This window comes from Danio aesculapii, chromosome 24, assembly GCF_903798145.1.
Source record: "Danio aesculapii chromosome 24, fDanAes4.1, whole genome shotgun sequence".
NCBI lineage: Eukaryota > Metazoa > Chordata > Actinopteri > Cypriniformes > Danionidae > Danio > Danio aesculapii.
In genome coordinates, this window is record NC_079458.1 from 1,565,535 (window position 1) to 1,583,034 (window position 17,500).

At 37.3% G+C, this 17,500-nt stretch overlaps 1 protein-coding gene across 8 annotated transcripts in view; it reads right to left on the reverse strand.

Moving 5' to 3' along the window:
- Nucleotides 1-17,500, reverse strand: part of ptprma (protein tyrosine phosphatase receptor type Ma) — a 331,270-nt gene that overhangs the window by 120,426 nt on the left and 193,344 nt on the right. For all 8 annotated transcript variants that reach the window (XM_056451138.1, XM_056451136.1, XM_056451137.1 and 5 more), the window contains exon 12: nt 2,430-2,703. In XM_056451138.1, coding sequence (XP_056307113.1) covers nt 2,430-2,703 — 274 coding nt within the window. The remainder of the gene's footprint in view (nt 1-2,429; nt 2,704-17,500) is intronic.

The window sequence follows — 17,500 nt, forward strand, 5'->3', positions numbered from 1 at the left end:
GGTCGCAGCGCACGCCATTCATCAAAGTCAATGATGGCGCTGTTTTAATGGCAAGTGCATCAGACTGAGAACAGGAGCAGCGTTTAGGGCCTCGCAATAAATAACAATACAAAAAATGAGTTGCTTTTCACTGCAAAGGGCAGAAAGTGACAGCGTTTACATTATTCTCGGCCCACTGCCTGCTAATTACCAACTTCACTTTCACTGAACGCCTGTTTTTCTCCTTCCAAGATGATCACAGGTCAGCGGAAAACACTGATTTATTTATTTATTTGAGGAGTTTCAGACACTACAGGTGAATGAGGTGGAGATGGTAATGCTCTGATTTAAGCAGATTATAGGATACAAGGGATCAGAAAATAAGTGTACAATATACACTCACCGGCCACTTTATTAGGTACACCTTACTAGTACCGGGTTTGACCCCTTTTGCCTTCAGAGCTGCCTTAATCCTTCATGTCAGAGATTCAACAAGCTACTGGAAATATTCCTCAGAGATTTTGCTCCATATTGACATGATAGCATCACACAGTTGCTGCAGATTTGTCGGCTGCACATCCATGATGCCAATCTCCCGTTCCACCACATCCCAAAGGTGCTCTATTGGATTGAGCTCTGGTGACTGTGGAGGCCATTTGAGTACAGTGAACTCATTGTCATGTTCAAGAAACCAGTCTGAGATGATTGGAGCTTTATGACATGGTGTGTTATCCTGCTGGAAGTAGCCATCAGAAGATGGAGACACTGTGCTCATAAAGGGATGGACATGGTCAGCAACAATACTCAGGTAGGCTGTGGCGTTGACACCATGCTCAATTGGTACTAATGGACCCAAAGAAAATCTCCCCCACACCATTACACCACCACCAGCAGCCTGAACTGCTGATACAAGGCAGGATGGATCCATGCTTTCATGTTGTTGAGGCCAAATTGTGAGCCGAGCATCCGAATGTGTCAGCAGAAATGGAGACTCATCAGACCAGGCAACGTTTCTCCAATCTTCTCTTGTCCAGTTTTGGTGAGCCTGTGTGAATTGTAGCCTCAGTTTCCTGTTCTTAGCTGACAGGAGCGGCACCCGGTGTGGTCTTCTGCTGCTGTAGCCCATCCGCCTCAAGGTTGGACGTGTTGTGTGTTCAGAGATGCTCTTCTGCAGACCTCGGTTGTAACGAGTTTTTATTTGAGTTACTGTTGCCTTTCTATCAGCTGGAACCAGTCTGGCCATTCTCCTCTGACCTCTGGCATCAACAAGGCATTTGCGCCCACAGAACTGCCGCTCACTGGATATTTCCTCTTTGTCGGACCATTCTCTGTAAACCCTAGAGATGGTTGTGCGTGATAATCCCAGTAGATCAGCAGTTTCTGAAATACTTAGAGCAGCCCGTCTGGCAGCAACAACCATGCCACGTTCAGAGTCACTTAAATCCCCTTTCTTCCCCATTCTGATGCTCAGTTTGACCTGCAGCAGATCGTCTTGACCATGTCTACATGCCTAAATGCAGTGAGCTGCTGCCATGTGATTGGCTGATTACAAATTTACGTTAAAGAGCAGTTGGATAGGTGTACCTAATAAAGTGGCCGGTGAGTGTATATATATATATATATATATATATATATATATATATCTTAAGTTTTTTTCATATTGTAATGCCGTTCCTAGAGAAACAGAATATTAAATGAGAATTTTTTTTTTTACTGCAAATTCATATTCTGGCAACAGTTTCTCATCATTAATTGCGTTTGTGAAACTCTTAAGCTAGAGTTTTCCCAAACTAGACAATACTTCACAAAATGACATTAACGGCACTTTATGCGACACTTAGCGGTTTACTTAAGGGAAAAAATCTCATCAAATCTTCTGACCAATCAAAAGCTCTCTAGTGTCTGATATGCCCCGCCCCCTTCAAGAGGCTTAACATATTTGGTATAATTGAGCTCAACTACTCTCACTAGCAGAGCTGTGAAAAAACATAACGCTGTTGGCTGTTTTTGTTAAAGGGGAGGAGCTACACTATGTCCCACCCTCTCTTCATGTTACGGTTGAGATTACATCAAAATATCCCCATTTAGTAAAAAACACACACAAGAATACACAAGAAGCTGCCACCATTTCTTTTGTTTATATTGTGAGCGGTTCCTAAAAAACAGAATATTAAATGAGGAAATAGTGGGCGTGGCTTGTTTTTTCTACTTCAAGCTGATTGGATGAAGTAGGCATTTCATTCAGAAAGATTGGAGAAAAGTGTTTGGGGTGAGTTCTTACAACAGACTCCTCCTGCTCACCGATTCAGTTTGTTGTCATATCAATGTCAAAACTGGGGCGTGGTTAAGTATGTTAGCCCCGCCCAATACCTCAGACAGCCCTGAACACACGAGTGCGAAGTGTATAAGTGCATAGTGTAATTTGGGATGCAGTGTGTGTGTTTTCTCACCCCGTTGGCAGTGCTGACAGCCTGATAGTAGATGCTGTAGCTCTTGTGCGGCAGCAGCGGAAGGTTCCAGTATCCCTCATACGTGCGGTTGTCTCCTACAGTGAACGGCAGCGGCGCCTGGATGCGTGCGGCTGGAAATTCGGCACTGAAGTAATACGGAGAGTTGAACGCAGACACGTTCTGGAAGTGGACAGGAATCGGGTAACAGCGCAGGATCTCAGCGGCTCTCTGGGAGCGACGCGGACGCTCCTCTTCAACCACCACCTGATAAACACTACACACACATCAACACAATTAATATACAGATGTAATCTACAGTGCATATGTAGTTGAATTCAGAATTATTCGGCCTTCCTGTGAATTTTTTCTAATTTTCCCCAAATGATGTTTCATAGATTCAAGAAATTTTCACAATATTTTTTATAATATTTGTTCTTCTGGAGAAAGTCTTATTTGTTTTATTTCAGCTAGAATAAAAGCAGTTCTTAATTGTTTTAAAGCCATTTTAAGGTCAATATTATTAGCCTCCTTCAGCAATATCAGTTTTGGATTGTCTCCAGAATAAACCACTGTTATACAATGACTTGCCTAATTACCCTAACTTTACCCTAATTACCCTAGTGAAGCCTTTAAATGTCACTTTAAGCTGAATACTAGTGTCTTGAAGAATATCTAGTCTAATATTATTGACTGTCATCATGACAAAGAGAAAATACATCAGTTATTAGAAATTAAACCTATTATGATTGGAAATGTGCTGAAATAATCTTCCGTTATGCAAGTTATTGTAATTTAAAGGCTTAAAATCTTAATGGAGCTAATAATATTGATCTTGGCCATCTTTGAATTTTTAAACAACATACAGTAGGAAAAATACTGTAAAAAAACGTGCTTGCTAAATTGGAAAACGTCTGAAAAAGGAGGGCTAATATATTTGTTTTCAACTGTGTGTGTGTATAGAGTATATGTAAAGGACAAATTATATAGTGTACAAAGGAATAGATGAAACATTATTCAAATAAATTGCATAAATATGTACACAGTGTAAAGTATAGCCTATTTGAGTATAAAATATACTAAATTATATAAAGATTTATTATTTATTATTAATATTTTTAAAATATTATAAGATATATAAACATGTAGGGGCAGCACAGTGGTGCAGTGAGTAGCACAATCGCCTCAGAAAGAGCCTCGACTGGGTCACTTGGCATTTCTGTGTGGAGTTTGCATGTTCTCCTCGTGTTGGTGTGGGTTTCCTCCGGGTGCTCCGGTTTCCCCCACAGTCCAAACACATGCGGTACAGGTGAATTGGGTAGGCTAAATTGTCCGTGGTGTATGTGTGTGAATGAGTGTGTATGGGTGTTTCCCAGTGATGGGTTGCAGCTGGAAGGGTATCCCCTGCGTAAAACATATGCTGGATATGTTGGTGGTTCATTCCGCTGTGGCGACCCCTGATAAATAAAGGGACTAAGCCGAAAAGAAAATGAATGAATGAATAAATATAAACATGTACAGGGGTTTTCCCTCCTGTATTACATGCAACAATGTTTGAGTATCCAGTAAAATCTAGCAAATACATCTGACACACACACACACACACACACACACACACACACACGCAAAAGCCAAATGGCTGGAGCAGAAGCATATGAGTGTGAAACACTGGATATTTCCTGGAAAACACAGCGACTGCATGTTTGCTTCAACAGGACAGTCTTCAGACGGGATAATCCTCTGGCTGAGATGTTAGCCAAGAGTTTCCTCTGAACACATTTAATTAACCGGCTGAAGACGACGGCCTGAGGCTCGCGAGAAACACTGAAAAATAAACGCTTTTCTTACTTATGAGTTTCTGTCTTGTTTCTAGTCCAAATATCTAAAAATTCTCAAATCAAGAAGCATTTTCTAGACAAGCAAAATAAATTATTTTGTTTTCAGGAATATGTCAAAATGAGGGCGGCACGGTGGCAGCTCAGTGGTGTCGCACAGAAAGAAGGTTGCTAGTTTGAGTCCCAGCTGGGTCAGTTGGCATTTCTGTGGAGTTTGCATGTTCTCCCCATGTTGCTGTGGGTTTTCTCCAGGTGCTCCGGCTTCCCCCAAAGTCCAAACACATGCGCTATAGAGGAACTGATGAACTACATTCGCGGTAGTGTATGAGTGTTTCCCAGTACTGGGTTGCAATTGGAAGGGCATCTGCGATGTAAAACATGCTGGAATAGTTGTCAGTTCATTCCGCTGTGGCGACCCCTGATAAATAAAAGGACTAAACCAAAGTAAAAAGAATGAATGAATGTCAAAATGAGTTTGAGTTGTGAGTTTTTGCTTAAACCAAGCAAAATAATCTACCAATGGGGTAAAAGTAAGTAAAATATTTTACTCATTGTCAGATTATTTTGCTTGTTTCAATTAAAAACTCACTCAATTTTGACTCATTATTTCTGAAAACAAGACTTTATTTTTTTGCTTGTCCAGAAAATGCTTCTTGATTTAAGAATTTTTAGATATTTGGATGAGAAACAAGATAAAAACTCTCAGTAGTGTATTTTTTTCAGTGAACAAAAACAAAATGCATGTATGTAATTTCATTCATCAGTTAATGAAACAGTGGCAAAGAGAATGCATTTGTAAATGAGTTTTTGTCAATGATTTAATCTAAAGTACACCACCTCGCCGACAATCCACTTTATAAAATAAATTCTGTTTTTTGCCTCTATTTTAACAAAACAATGAAACAAATCACCACAGATCACAGTAAACTCCTCAACCTCAAAGTATCATCATCACAGCATAATAATAATAATAATAATAATAACACCAATTAACCAGGGATTGTGGTGATCTACTAAGGTTTTGTGTAAAGTGAGGTGGACACTGACAACAGAACGCGGCTCTATTTGCAGGTTTAATTAACAGGATGGTCAGGCAAGCAACAGTCAACACAGGAGCAAACAGATGTATACGGGCAATGCAGAGTCGTGGTCGATAAACAGGCAGATGGTCAATACAGGCAGGGAGCAGGCAACGTAAACAAACAAACAAGGCGAGGTTCAAAAATGCAGCAAGACTAGGCAAGGAAAACAAGTCGTAATGTTCACTAACTGTAAAACAAGACTCAGCAGTGATGCAAGTGTGAGTGCTCTTTAAATATGCTTGTAACACAGAGCAGCTTCAGCTGTGTCTTTGTGTGTGTGTGTGTGTGTGTGTGTGTGTGTCTCATCACTGGAACTTGGTTGTTGCTAGATTGGATACATTTGCGGCCAGAAGTTAATGAGAATTATGTCTATTATTTATTAAATTTCCCATTTATTGTATTTCATTAACATCTACCCCCACCCAAACCCTAAACCCAACCATCACAGTAAGGTAAAAACAGTAGTTGTACAGAGTATTATTTATGTTATCTATTAAATTACCCAATAAATTGTGATTTTTAACCCCTACCCCCACCCCAACCCTAAACCCAAACGTAACAGTATTGTAAAATAGTAATTATTGTTATACAGTGTCATAAAAAAATGCTGCTTTATTAATGTGCATATCGCACTTCCCGGCCGGCCGCATATCCGATCTAGACTTTACCCCGAAACTTGGAACAGATGTGTGTGAACGGTGCATGACTGGATCTTGTAGTTCACATACTGGCGGATTTGTAGTTCTATGTGATCTGTGTTTACCAGCGATCTGCACTGCAAAAATTATTTTCTTACTTAAAGATTGTCTTGTTTCTAGTCCAAATATCTAAAAATTCTAAAATCAAGAAGCATTTTCGGGACAAGCAACAGAAATGGTGCTGTTTTCAGAAATAATGAGTCAAAATGAAGCGAGCTTATCCTGAAAACAAGCTAAATCATCTGCCAATGGAGTAACAGAAATACTGTTATGTCAAAGTGAAAGCAAGACTATTTCTCTTGCCCCATTGTCAGATTATTTTGCTTGATTAAAGGAAAAATTCACTTCATTTTGACTCATTATTTCTGAAAACAAGACTATATCTTTGCTTGTCTAGAAAATGCTTCTTGATTCAAGAATTTTTAGATATTTGGACTAGAAAGAGGACAAAAACTCAACGTAATAAAGCATTTTTTGCTGTAGATATACTTTAAACAGTTTTTAAAATATATGAGGCTATTCTTACTGTATAATTAAGTTTAATTTAATTAGGTTAATCTAAAAAACATACAATTCTAATAATATTGTACATTAACAAAGATTATACCTTAAAAATAATTGTAAAAAATGTTAAAAACAACTAATTTCTGAAAACAAGACAATATTTTGTCTAGAATTTTTACATATTTTGACTAGAAACACGTAAAAAATGCATTTTCTGCAGTGCATATATACTCTAATTATAGTTTTTAAAACATATGAGACTATTCTTACGGTCCAATTAAGTCTCTATTAACATATACATATATTATGCATGTAAACGTGGCTGCTGTGATTTTAGTAATAAATCCTCTTTTCTGTGGTAATGAAGGAGTCTGACAGCTCTCGTTCACAGGATTTACAGCTCAACCTCCTGTAGCCGATTAGCGAGCGAGCAGAGGATTCCCGAACTCAAATTATTGATTCTATTAACCTTTGTGGAATAATTCATCCGTGTCTGATTAACCTAAACCCCTCTTAATTCAATTATCAACCAGTCCGTTCACTCGCAGATCATCTTCAGCTAATTGCAGCAATCACAGATTTTAATTGCGGGTTGCTTTGAAAGGGTCGAGCTGCAGTTTCTGCTTTTAGGAGCTGAAAACTCAGAAATGAGCTGCTGAAATATGAAAGGGCTTTTTTAGACATGTACTCTAGCATCTGTTTACATGACCTGAACTCATGTAAATACCTGTTGTTTGTTTGATTGATCTGTTTTATCTACTACAGACATCTAGATACTAAATGACACTGTAAATGGATGAATGGATTGATGATAAAAGTATGGATGGAGAAACTACTGGATGTATGAATGAATAGCTAATGTGGAAGGATGGATGGATGAATGGATGAACAGACTGATAGAATAATGGATGGATGAATGGATGAACAGACTGATAGAATAATGGATGGATGGATGGATGGATGGATGAACAGACTGATAGAATAATGAATGGATGGATGGATGAATGGATGAACAGACTGATAGAATAATGGATGGATGGTGGATGGATGGATGAACAGACTGATAGAACAATAGATGGTGGATGAATGGATGAACAGACTGATAGAATAATGAATGGATGGATGGATGAACAGACTGATAGAATAATGGAAGGATGGTGGATGGATGGATTCACAAAGGATGGGTGGATGGATTAACAGACTGATAGAATAATGGATGGATGAATGGATTCTCAATTAATGTATGGATGGGTGGATAAAGAATGGATGACTGATAAAGAATGGATGAATGAATAAATGAACTGATGGATTGATAAATGATAGATGGATGGATGGATGTTTGATTGATGCGTAGGAATGAATAAATGAATGGTTGATAAACTGATAAACATGGATTGCTGAGTGATTGATTGATAAATATGGATGGATTGATGGATGGATGGATGGATGGATAGACGGATGCATGTATGGATGAATGGATGATTGATAAAAATGGACGGATGATTGATAAATATGGATGGATGGATACATGTATGGATGGATGGTTGATTGATAAATATGGATGGATGGATGGATACATGTATGGATGGATGGTTGATTGATAAATATGGATGAATGGATGGATGGTTGACAGTTAAATGTGGATGAATGGTTGATTGATTTATTAATATGGATGGGTGGAGAGATGAATGATTGATTGATAAATATGGATGGATGAATGATCTGTCCAATATGGACATATATAGGCAATATTGATTTATGAATGTTTATTTTTAATTCATAAAACACTGAACATCATCATCATCAGCAGGAGTGCTTCAGTGACTCTGACAAGAAAGCAGACGGTTTCTGTGCCCTTGATAAGTGTGTGTGTTTAGCAGAATAGAGTGTGTGTGTGAGTGTGTGTTGGAGCTCATCTGTCTGCTGTGTTTCTCCATCACAGCGCTGGATTTAGAGCTGGAGAAAGTCTGGATCTGCTGTTCAGTTCTGTGTGCTCTAATAACGCGACCCGCAGCTCCTAATTTCACCTTCATTTCATTTGTCTCAGCGTGTCACAGACGCCCGATATCCTCTCTAACGCTGCGGCTTTCTTCAATTGGAGAAAAAAAGCCCCCATCCGTCTTTTCCTATTCCATTATTTCTCCTACATATCAAGCGTGTGGAGGCAGACTCATTGAACCTGTGTCGCAGCTCTCGCCGTAATTTCACTGCCGTTTTTCTCTTTATTTTCTGGAAAGTCGGCACCCGAGTGTCAAAGTTCAGTGTTTTAATATCTGGAAATGGCGAGGCAGGATTGAAGTCCGCTTTTATTTCATACTGTTTAAATCCCCTGCAGATGCCTCTGGATCGGGCCTGTAAATTACAACTTTTCACTGCAATAAATAAATAAATAAAACACTTCTCTTACTTAGAGATTTTGTCTCGTTTCTAGTGCAAATGTCTAAATAATAATAATAATAAATCCACCAAGAAGCGTTTTCCTGATTGTTTAAACATTCTCTCATTGAGGAAAGCTAAAAACAAGATTATTCAGCTTTTTTGTAGGGAAAAACTCACCTAATTTTGACCCATTATTTCTGAAAACAAAATACTTTTTACTTGTGTAGAAAATGCTTCTTGACTTTAAAGATATTTGCACTAGAAACAAGACAAAAACTCTCAGTAAGAAAAGCATTTATTCAGTGCAGGACTTCAACTACCTTTTCGCAAAACCTTGGTTGATCAAAAAAAACCCTGGTTAAATTTGTGTGTTATTTTATTATTATTACTAGTATTAATAGGCAAGGCAAGGCAAGGTTATTTATATAGCACATTTCATACACAGTGGCAATTCAAAGTGCTTTACATAAACAGGAATAAAAGAAACAAGTATAAGAGAAATAAAAACAAATAATAAAAATGGTAAGAATAAAAATAAAATAAAAGCTGATAAAATGTGTTATAAAAGAATTAAAAAGAAGAGAAAAACATAGTAGTGCGATCTGTCGGTCGTAGCACAGTGCTCATTCAGTAAAGGCACAGCTAAACAGATGTGTTTTCAGTCTTGATTTGAACGTGCCTAATGTTGGAGCACATCTGATCATTTCTGGAAGCTGATTCCAGCAGTGAGGGGCGATTCACCCTGCTTTGACTGAACTCTTGGGATTTCTAATCTATTTGATCCTAAAGATCTGAGTGATCTGTTTGGTTTGTATTCAGTGAGCATATCTGTAATGTATTGAGGTCCTAGGCCATTTAGTGATTTATAGACCAGTAATAATACTTTAAAATCTATTCTGAATGTAACTGGGAGCCAGTGTAAAGACCTGAGGACAGGTGTGATGTGCTCTGATTTCCTGGTTCTGGTCAGAATTCTGGCCGCAGCGTTCTGGATGAGCTGCAACTGTCTGACTGTCTTTTTGGGAAGGCCAGTGAGGAGGCCATTACAGTAATCCACCCTGCTGCTGATAAAAGCATGAACAAGTTTCTCTAAGTCTTCACTGGAAACAAAGCATCTAATACTTGCAATGTTTTTGAGATGATAGTATGCTGATTTACTAACTGCTTTGACATGACTACTGAAACTCAGATCTGACTCCAGAGTCACACCAAGATTCTTGACCTTATTTTTTGTTGTTTGACCCTTAGAGCCAAGGTACGCATTCACCTTGAGAACCTCATCTCTGTTCCCAAACGCAATCACTTCAGTTTTCTCTTTGTTTAACTGAAGAAAGTTTTGTCATACTTAGAGTACTTAAAGTAATAGTCATTCATTCATTCATTCATTTTCTTTTCGGCTTAGTCCCTTTATTAATCTGGGGTCGCCACAGCGGAATGAACCGCCAACTTATCCAAGTTATGTTTTACACAGCGGATGCCCTTCCATCTGTAACCTATCACTGGGATACACACATACACTACAGACAATTTAGCTTACCCAATTCCCGTATAGGGTGTGTCTTTGGACTTCTGGGGCAACTGACCCAGCCGGGGTTCGAACCAACGACCTTCTTGCTGTGAGGCGATTGTGCTATTATTATTATTATTTCTTTGTGTATTTTTATTTGTCTTTGTTTAGCTGTAGTTTATGCTGTGATGATGATACTGTAAAGTTGAGATCTGGGGTAATTGTTCTGTTTTTTTTTTCATAATTAATTAATATGGGGCAGCACGGTGGCCTCACAGCAAGAAGGTCACTGGTTTGAGCCCCGGCTTGGCATTTCTCTGTATGTTCTCCACGTGTTGGCGTGGATTTCCTCCGGGTGCTCTGGTTTCCCCCACAGTTCAAACACATGCGCTATAGGGGAACTGTTCGACTAAATTGGCCGTAGTGTATGCGTGTGTGTGTGTGTATGGGTGTTTCCCAGTACTGGAAGGGCATCCGCTTTGTAAAACATATGCTGGAATAGTTGGTGGTTCATTCCGCTGTGGCGACCTCTAAAATAGAGACTAAGCTGAAGGAAAACATATTAATGAATGAATTTGGTCTTCAACTAACTGTATTTATATGTGTGAAAATGGATCAATAAAAATATAATAATATATATATAATATAATTTCATAATTAAAAATTAAATAAGCAAGAATCATAAGAAATGGAAGACGAGCACAGACACTGTTAATCATGATCTGGCAGCATCAGATATTAATTTCAGACAGAGGAACGAGTGTTGAGGACGGCCGATCGTGAATCTGAAGAAAGAGAAGAAGAAGAGAGCGGAGGATAATTCAGACGGAGAGCTGCTGAAGAGCAGAAACAGGCTTTGCTGGAGATTTACTGCCGACTTAAAGGCCAGCCATTACTTTACTGATATATGACAGAGCTGTGATGTACAGCACATCAGCACATTACATCTCACACACACACACGCACGCACGCACGCACGCACGCACGCACGCACGCACGCACGCACGCACGCACGCACGCACGCACGCACGCACGCACGCACGCACGCACGCACGCACGCACGCACGCACGCACGCACGCACGCACGCACGCACGCACGCACGCACGCACGCACGCACGCACACACACACACACACACACACACACACACACACACACACACACACACACACACACACACACACACACACACACACACACACACAGATAGAGAGAGGGGAAAAAAACTCATCGGTTCAATTAAAAAAAAATAAATAAATCAGATGCTCATCAGCAAAACAGATGAAAACAGCTACAGATTATGAATATTCATATAATGAATATGAATATTCATAAATAGTTTTGGATTTACTGTAAAATACATATTGATTATACAAAAAAACATGTATATATTTAAATATATATATATATAAATATATATGCAAACATGCTAACTCCACACCGAAACGCCAACTGACGCAGCTGGGACTCAAACCAGTGACCTGAGCCACCATGCCACCCTTCTTTAATCTATAATATTTTATTAATCAAGTTATTATTTCCTTCACTCAAAAAACTGTTCATTCAAAATGAGCTGAAATAACAAAATTCTTGAGTTTTTTTTGGAGACGATTTAATTATTTTAAGTTCAATCCACTTAAATTTGTATATTCATACACACTTCAAATTTAGCATCTTCATCTTCTATTACAACAAGAATATTAAACATTTCTTACTATTAATGTCTTTTACCATATTATACTACTATATTACCATGCACTTCTTAAGATATGTAGTCATTTAAATATAAGTTGACAATAAAATATTAGGGCTGCACGGTGGCGCAGTGGGTAGCCCGATTGCCTCACAGCAATAAGGTCGCTGGTTCGAGCCTCGGCTGGGTCAGTTGGCGTTGGTTGCAGCTGGAAGGGCATCCGTTGTGTAAAACATATGCTGGATAAGTTGGTGGTTCATTCTGCTGTGGTGACCCCAGATTAACAAAACAATTAAGCCGAAAGAAAATGAATGAATGAATAAACTATTATAATACAAAATTAATCACACTAAATACAATTTAACAGGTAAAGAATGTAATATATTGGTCACTTCAGATAAATGCACATATAATAGTTCATGTAGATACATTTTTATAAATTATTCATAACTTCCCAATATTCTTAAACTGCTTTCCAACTTTAATTCTAATATCAAATAAATAAACAATAAATAATAATGATGTAAACAAAATACAAATAATAACCACCCAAATAAATAAAGAATAAGATGTGCAACAGTAAAAACAACAAAAAAATATATATACAAATAAACAATTTACTATATTTAATAAAACTAGCTAAAATAAACAACTAAATAAAATAAAGGATAAAGTAATCAACTGAACTTAGTACCAAATTAAATAAACACATAAACAAAATAACTAAACATCAGCCAGCCAGCTAACCAACCAACAAAATAACCAGCTAACAATAAAATAAAGCATAGAGTGCGTCTGTGTGATTATTACAGTGTGAAGTGTGTTTTCTGCCTGCAGTCAATGTATTCTTCACATCCGTCACCTTTCCTCATCAGTGACCCTGGAAACTCATCCTTTAATTAATGTGCAGGAAACTGACGCCATGGCAACAGGAAGTCCACTGACCGCTATGAGGACCGCACAACAACACAACAGCAAACCCAAAAAATTCTTCGACAACAACAACAAATACCTGCAAAATGAGCAGGCGTTCACACCGTCTTGCACTATCCTACGTCAATTACAGGCCTCAGATCAAATTTGCTCTCTCATTTCTAGCTGTTTAAAAGAGACTTGGGAATGTAACTTGAAGCTGGATTAGCAAGTTAAGTTTCAGTTTAGTTTGTACCAATCCAAGATTTTATGTACCATGAAGTTAGTTTAGCTAGTTATATGGATATGGAAAGATACTGGATATGTTCTGATTTGGTTTATGTCATGTTCTGTAAAATGTTCAGGTTATGTAGTGGTTTTGTTCTGGTTATGTTCAGGTTATGTAGTGGTTTTGTTCTGGTTATGTTCAGGTTATGTAGTGGTTTTGTTCTGGTTATGTTCAGGTTATGCAGTGGTTTTGTTCTGGTTATGTTCAGGTTATGCAGTGGTTTTGTTCTGGTTATGTTCAGGTTATGTAGTGGTTTTGTTCTGGTTATGTTCAGGTTATGTAGTGGTTTTGTTCTGGTTATGTTCAGGTTATGTAGTGGTTTTGTTGTGGTTATGTTCAGGTTATGTAGAGGTTTTGTTGTGGTTATGTTCAGGTTATGTAGTGGTTTTGTTCTGGTTATGTTCAGGTTATGTAGTGGTTTTGTTCTGGTTATGTTCAGGTTATGTAGTGGTTTTGTTCTGGTTATGTTCAGGTTATGCAGTGGTTTTGTTCTGGTTATGTTCAGGTTATGCAGTGGTTTTGTTCTGGTTATGTTCAGGTTATGTAGTGGTTTTGTTCTGGTTATGTTCAGGTTATGTAGTGGTTTTGTTCTGGTTATGTTCAGGTTATGTAGTGGTTTTGTTGTGGTTATGTTCAGGTTATGTAGAGGTTTTGTTGTGGTTATGTTCAGGTTATGTAGTGGTTTTGTTCTGGTTATGTTCAGGTTATGTAGTGGTTTTGTTCAGGTTATGTAGTGGTTTTGTTCTGGTTATGTTCAGGTTATGTAGTGGTTTTGTTCTGGTTATGTTCAGGTTATGTAGTGGTTTTGTTCTGGTTATGTTCAGGTTATGTAGTGGTTTTGTTCTGGTTATGTTCAGGTTATGTAGTGGTTTTGTTCTGGTTATGTTCAGGTTGTGTAGTGTTTTTGTTCTGGTTATGTTCAGGTTATGTAGAGTTATTTTCTGGTTATATTCAGATTATGTTCTTGTGAAGTTCTAGTTATGTTCAGGTTATGTTCATATGTCTGTAAAAAGTAAATATATATATATAGTTAAATCATATATAGTAATTATAGTATAGTTATATTTATGTTCAGGTTATGTTCTGGTTACATTCTTGTTATGCTTATGGTATGTTCTGGTTTTGTTTAGGTTATGCTCTTGCTGTGTTCAGTTACGTTCTGATTATTTTCTTGTAATGTTCTGGTTTTGTTCTGGTTATATTCAAGTTTTGTTCTGTAAAAAGTAAAAATATTCAATATTGTTATATAGTATAGTAAACAGCATACTGTATACTATGTTCAGGTTTTGTTTTGGTTATGTTCTGATTATGTTCAGGTTTTGTTCTTGTTATGTTCAGGTTATGTTCTGGTTTTGTTCAGGGTATGTTTATATGTTCAGATTATGTTTTGTAAAAAGTATAAATGTTCTATATAGTTACATCGTATAAAGTAAATGTTGTATATACTGTATGTTCAGGTTTTGTTTTAGTTATGTTCAGGTTATATTCTGGTTACATTCTTGTTATGTTCAGATTGTGTTCTGGTTTTGTTTAGGTTATGTTCTTGCTATGTTCTGGTTACGACCTGGTTATGTTCAGGTTATGTTCTGGTTTTGTTTAGGTTATGTTCTTGCTATGTTCTGGTTACGTTCTGGTTATGTTCTGGTTTTGTTCTAGTTATGTTCAGGTTATGTTCTGTAAGATGTTATAATAATTGTATATAGTTATTTAGTAAAGCATAGCATACAATATAGCATACTGTATGTTCAGGATTTGTTTTGGTTATATTCAGGTTATGTTCAGGATAAATTCTTATGATGTTCAATTTATGTTTAGGTTATGTTCTGGTTTTGTTCAAGTTATGTTTATATTATGTTTATATTACATTCTGTAAAGAGTACAAATGTTCTATATAGTAACATTATATATAGTAAATATTGTATATATGTTCAGGTTTTGTTTTGGTTATGTTCAGGTTATGTTCTGGTTACATTCTTGTTATGTTAAGCTTATGTTCTGCTTTTGTTCTTGCTATGTTCTGGTTATATTTGGGTTAATTTCAGTTTAATTTCTGATTAGGTCTGTTATGGTCATGTTATGTTGTCATTATGTTGTCATTGTGTTCTGTTTATGTTTATGTTCAGGTTATGTTCTGGTTATGTTCTGCACTCAAAAAATATATATTTTTTGCTTGTTCAAACTACTCATTTGAAATGAGCTGAAACACGAAAATTCCTGAGATTTCATTGGGGCAACTTATGCTCTGGTAATGTTCTCATTATCTTCTGTTCAGATTATGTTTCTAGTTATGTTCTGATTAAATTCTGGTTATTTTCTGGTTGTGTTAAGGATATGTTTTTGTTATGTTCAGGACGTTTTCAGGTTATGTTCTGGTTATGATATCATAAACCTTGATTTAACCAATCATCTTTGAGCAAAGTGACAGTTAAGACACACCCCCAAGTTTCTCTTCCTCCAAGTTAAAGATCTTCTAAATGCCTTAAAGAAACGTCTAAAGATAAAATCATCGTTTATATTTAGCAAAGATAATTTATTATAATTATTTTTAAATGATTTATATAATTATTTTATCCACATTTAATTACACAAAAGCACTGTATAATTTAATAACTATTTTTTAAAAATAAATAAAATTACACAGAGAGCTGAAACATACATGTTTTTATTTTAATCAGTAGCTTTTGAAAGGACTATGTGTGCATTTAATAACGAATAAAGCAAGCTGTTTTCTTTTAGCTCTCCTCTTCCCTTGCTGTATAAATGCTTTTAAATTCATAGCATTTTAAACCCTTTAATCCTTTCCTGTTAAGTCATTCATATTATCTTTGTTCCGAGGCTTGTGATTGGCTGTTTGCTGCTGAAGTCCCGCCTTCATTTGCAGATGCTCATGGAACTCAGGATTAAAGTCTGAGTTAACAGAGATAGCTGATGATCAGTATTGTGGTACTGACAAAGCCTGACAGAACAGGATTGGTTTTGTCAACTCAAAACTAATCCTTTAATCCTGGGTTTGTTGAGCCGTCATCACAGTACAGGCTCCCAGAGGATGAACTCTGATTCAATCCTGTTTTAAAGCTGGTTTTAAATGTAATATATGAGAACTTAAGCCTGGAGTGCTGGACGTATTGATCAGTCTTGTGTGTTTTATAGGAATCCGCTTGATTTATTCGCTGCTTCATAAAGCTGGCCACAGACTGAGGATCAGCACTGAGGTCTGGATGAGAACAGCAGATTTCATGAGAGCCGAACACAGAGGCCATAATATCTGTGCACTCAGATTTGCAGTCCCAGAGACTACAACACTGGCTTTAGGATGGGCTGTCAGGTCAAATATTACAGCAAAAATAAAATGAAATGAGATAAAACGTGGTTAGCACTGTGGCCTCACAGCAAGATGGTCGCTGGTTCGAGCCCCGGCTGGGTCAGTTGGTGTTTCTGTGTGGAGTTTGCATGTTCTCCCTGCGTTGGTGTGGGTTTCCTCCGGGTGCTCCGGTTTCCCCCACAGTCCAAACACATGCGCTATAGGGGAATTGATCAACTCAATTAACCATAGTGTATGTTTGTGAATGTAGGAGCGTATGTGTGCTTCCCAGTGTTGGGTTGCGGCTGGAAGGGCATCTGCTGTGATAAACATTTGCTGGATAAGTTGGCAGTTCATTCCGCTGTGGCGACCCCTGATAAATAAAGGGACTAAGCCGAAAAAGAAAATTAATCAATATCTATTTAAATTGTTTTTTATTTTCCCATTTTAATGCTTGTAAACAAACAAACATTAGCATTGTGCAATGTAAATCTTTTTGTTATTATATAATTTTTTTGTACAATTTTTTTATAAAAATACTGAATGGAGAACTGCCATAAAGTCCACAGGCACATGCATGTGCATTTTAAACAAACAAACAAACAAACAAACAGATAGACCAGGAGACTAAACAAAAAAGTACTATGATTAAAACTATACCATCTATTAAAATAGTTTTTACATTCACATTTTAATTCTTGTAAACAAGCAAACAAAGAAAAAAATGTTGCATAGTGCAACGTGAACATTCATTCACTTTCCTTCGGCTTAGTCCCATATAAATCAGGGGTCGGCACAGTAGAATGAACTGCCAACTATTTCAGAATATGTTTTACGCAGCGGATGCCCTTCTAGCTGCAACCCGGTAGTGGGA